Source organism: Rhincodon typus, chromosome 29, assembly GCF_021869965.1.
Source record: "Rhincodon typus isolate 14 chromosome 29, sRhiTyp1.1, whole genome shotgun sequence".
Classification (NCBI taxonomy): domain Eukaryota; kingdom Metazoa; phylum Chordata; class Chondrichthyes; order Orectolobiformes; family Rhincodontidae; genus Rhincodon; species Rhincodon typus.
Genome location: NC_063360.1, coordinates 27,238,495 through 27,242,469, shown reverse-complemented (window position 1 = coordinate 27,242,469; position 3,975 = coordinate 27,238,495). Strand labels below are relative to the sequence as shown.

Genomic DNA, 3,975 nt, shown 5'->3' with positions numbered 1-3,975 from the left:
GAGCTTTTCCAGCAATTTCTAATTTTGTCTGATTTACAGTATCTATAGTTCTTACGGTTTTCAACTTAAATGTTAAGCCTGTTTTTTTTTGCTTTCATAATAGCCCCTGTATGTGTGTTGGAATTTGAATTCAATATTAAATGTGGAATTAAAAGAAAGCATTCCATGAGATCAGTGACAAATCCAGGTTCCAAACATTCCCAATTTGAATGGTAAGTACCACTGTGTTCTGAGCTTAGTCAATTTTATGTGGACTAACCTCCTAATTTATTATTGTAACGTATGCAAAAATAACAAGATGATGGACTGCAGTTTTTCGAGAGATTAAACATTGTGATAATCTACTCAAGTACTTATTGGCTGAATGTTAGTTCTATGAAAGCCGATTAATGGAATTGACCAATATCCCAAAAGAAGGTTGAAAGAATCCTTTTAATTCAGTGACCATGGCGATCACAATTACCATAGCACATCAAATATAGCTGCTGAACATTTCCTTTCTAAAATGAGAAAGTCTCCAATTATCTGAGAGAATCCCAACCCTGAATGGAAAGGATAGTTATCATTTAAGCTGGTGTGTGTGGATTCGTTTGCAATCCACTGCTATAGACCCAACAAAAGGCTGACAATCCTTCTGCATTTGCCGAAAAGCTAACTCAAGGCTCAGCATTTGGTAAAATGAAACTGTTTCCTTTTTTAGATAACAAGGTGTAGAGCTGGATGAACACAGCAGGCCAAGCAGCATCATAGGAGCAGGAAGGCTGACGTTTCGAGCCTAGACCCTTCTTCAGAAATGGGGGAGGGGAAGGGGGTTCTGGAATAAATAGGGAGAGAGGGGGAGGCGGATAGAAGATGGATAGAGGAGAAGATAGGTGGAAAGGAGACAGACAGGTCAAAGAGGCGGGGATGGAGCCAGTAAAGTTAAGTGTAGTTGGGGAGTTAGGGAGGAGATAGGTCAGTCCAGGGAGGACGGACAGGTCAAGGAGGCGGGATGAGGCTAGTAGGTAGGAGATGGGGATGAGGATGAGGGTTGAGGGTTGAGGTGGGAGGACGGGAAAGGGGGGAGGAAGGACAGGTTAGGGAGGCGGAGACAAGCTGGGCTGGTGTTGCGTTATGGAAGGAGCAACATTTTACTGTGGCTTAAAATATTGATGAGCTACATACCTTGCCTCTGCGACATCTGCAACTGACCCTGTGCAAACATATGACTGGACGTACTGTGAGCAATTCACCAATGACATGTTAGGTTTACACAACGCCAAAAAGCTTGGCCGAAGACGTCCAACGGTGTATTTTGCAATGTCAGTCAATGATTGGCTCACTGAAGCCCCAAACACGAAGGTTCCTACCACCTTATACAAGGCAGCCAAATAGTTATTGAACTCAGATCTCGAGTACAATAGTTTTAGGTGAACCATAAATGCTTCTCCAACAGTAATCTAGATAAAGAAAAACAAACACGTGAGGTACACCTTGGAACAAGACTTTCAACAGCTTTGCAAGATGAGTGCTTTCTGGGTCAGAGAGTCCTAAAACAATACAACATTAATGGAACGTGCATGAAAATCTCTGATCAGAGCCTCCCCAAAATCTCACCATCTTGATCCATTCGATGGGAGGGCTCCCTGATTCAACCAATAGTTTGTGTGGAGCCAGCTGATCCAGTACAGTGACAAGACTGCATAAGGTGGCTCTGAGCTTGGGAGAAGTTACACCAGCCAGAGACAGCATTATTACTAATGACAGCAGTCCAGATGATGCTTTGTCCTTCTGCCTTTAAATGTTCACCCACCCATCCCTTTAACTCTAAACCCTAGTGAATAAATTGCTACCACTCATTAGAAGCATGCTACACGAATGATAGCCAATTGGGCCATGCATCAGAGGGCAGAAGGGGTTGTTTGAATTTTCCTAAAGCAAACTGTAAGTATCTTTTTAAAAAGGAGAGGAGAGAAGAAAGGGACCAAAACATATATTTTTTAATTCATTCACAGGATGAGGGCATTGCTGGCTAGGCCAGCATTTATTGCCCATCCCGAATTGCCCAGAGGGCAGTTCAGGGTCAACCACATTGCTGTGGGTCTAGAATCACACATAGGCCAGACCAGGTAAGGATGGCAGTTTCCTTCCTTAAAGGGCATTAGTGAACCAGACAGGATTTTCTGAAAATCAACACTGGATTCACGGTCATCATTAGACTCTTAATTCCAGATATTTATTGAATTCAAATTCCACCATGTGCTGTGGAGGGATTCAAACTCAGGTTCCCAGAACATTACATGGGTCTCTGTTAACAGTCCAGTGATAGTACCGTTAGGCCATTGCCTGCCCACAAGCCAACAGTCAACATTGATGGCCTTTCTTTTGTTGAACTGTGTTGATATCAACAATTAATTACAGCAGTTGGCTTGTGATTCTTTTTTATTGATTTGCAAAAGACTAGCCAAATTGTATACAATTAAAAAAAACACCATACTGTTCCCAAATTCAATGCATCACGTTCAATTAATGATGTCTTTTCTTCATATCCACTTATTGATCACTATTGTCCTTTAAGGATGTAAATCTGCCACCCTTACCTACTGTGATGAACAGCAATCTGATTGGCTTTTAAGTGCCCTCTGAAATGGCCTTGCAAGGCACTCTGTTCAAAAGCACTAAAAGCTGAGAAACACAGTTTGTCTCAAAGAGCCCACATCTCACGGAAACAAAATGAAACAATTCTTGAAGACGAAGCCTGGATCGAAAGAGTATCTTATATTTCCATTGTAGGGGTAATCAAAGCCATATCCACCTGGGGTCACCAGACAATGATCAGAAGCAAAACTGTTGTCTATTTATTTTCACTTCTTTAGCCCAGGTATGACAACAGCCAACTGCAATGCCACAGTGACCTGAGACCAAGGTTTAACTAACACAGCATTACTCTAGCCTGAGTTCAAGACCTTCTGGCCCACTTAAAGCTCCATACCAACTTTTTACTTTCTTTATTATTATGTATGACTTTTTTCATTGATATAGGCATTGTGGTGGGTGATTCATAAAACGTTTCATTGCATTTTTCATGTAAAAGTACATGTGACAATAAATTTCAATTCTATTCTACTCTAGCTGATGCTTATCACCTCTGTGCTAGAGGGAGTAGCTGCCAGATTTTCAAGTATTGTCCAGCGAGAATTTATAATTGATTTGTGTAAAAGAAGGCACTCCAGTGGAATTCATAACAAGTAGTAAATGCAGTGACTTACAATTATGATGCAGACTGGAATAATAACTGCAGCCATCAGCCAGTGTGAAATGGTATCCTTTTTATATGGATATTTTATGCTGTCATCATTGCAGTAAAATCCTCGCATATTTGGTTTACCCTTTAGCGTCAATATGACAAATGGTAATGATGCTGTGGACGTAACAATGAAAAAGAGTCAAAGGATTATTGGAGATGATTGTGTATTCTTGTCCATTACATAACTGCAGTACACAGGTAAACAGGTGAAGCCCTGTATCATCACCTCTTCAGAGATGTACTCAGACATGTTGTCAAACTCTTAAGTTTAGCATGTGCACACTTCAGCAAGATCAGATCGATACTTGGGCAAGAGAACATTAACAGGCTTTAATATACCAGAATTGTATACAGGAGGTGATGAGAGAGACCACCTCTGGGACCCATAGGCTCAGGCCTCAGCTCCACGAGACCTGGCATTGCAGTGTCAAAGCTCCTCCCATCTACGCTCAGTAGCTATTCTTAGGTCTAGTTAACCCTTTTCTCCATATGAAGTGGTTTTGCCACCATAGAGGCACTAAACACTGAAGTGGGTAAACAGTACAGTCATAAGTAACTACTGAGCAAAGTAAAACAAAGCAAAGCAAGATTCTTTCTCCAGGAGACACTTATTTTATTCAGTATGTGCATGTTAGGTGGAGCCCTGTGACAGTATTGTCCCTACACTTATATTATACTGTCATTGCAAG

General features: G+C 41.3%; 1 protein-coding gene across 1 annotated transcript in view; it reads right to left on the bottom strand.

The window, feature by feature from the left end:
• LOC109936018 (phospholipid phosphatase 2) overlaps positions 1-3,975 on the bottom strand; it is a 22,660-nt gene that overhangs the window by 6,367 nt on the left and 12,318 nt on the right. Inside the window, 2 exon segments of the mRNA XM_048614078.1 lie at positions 1,128-1,439; positions 3,249-3,400. Of these exon segments, the coding sequence (XP_048470035.1) occupies positions 1,128-1,439; positions 3,249-3,400 (464 nt within the window).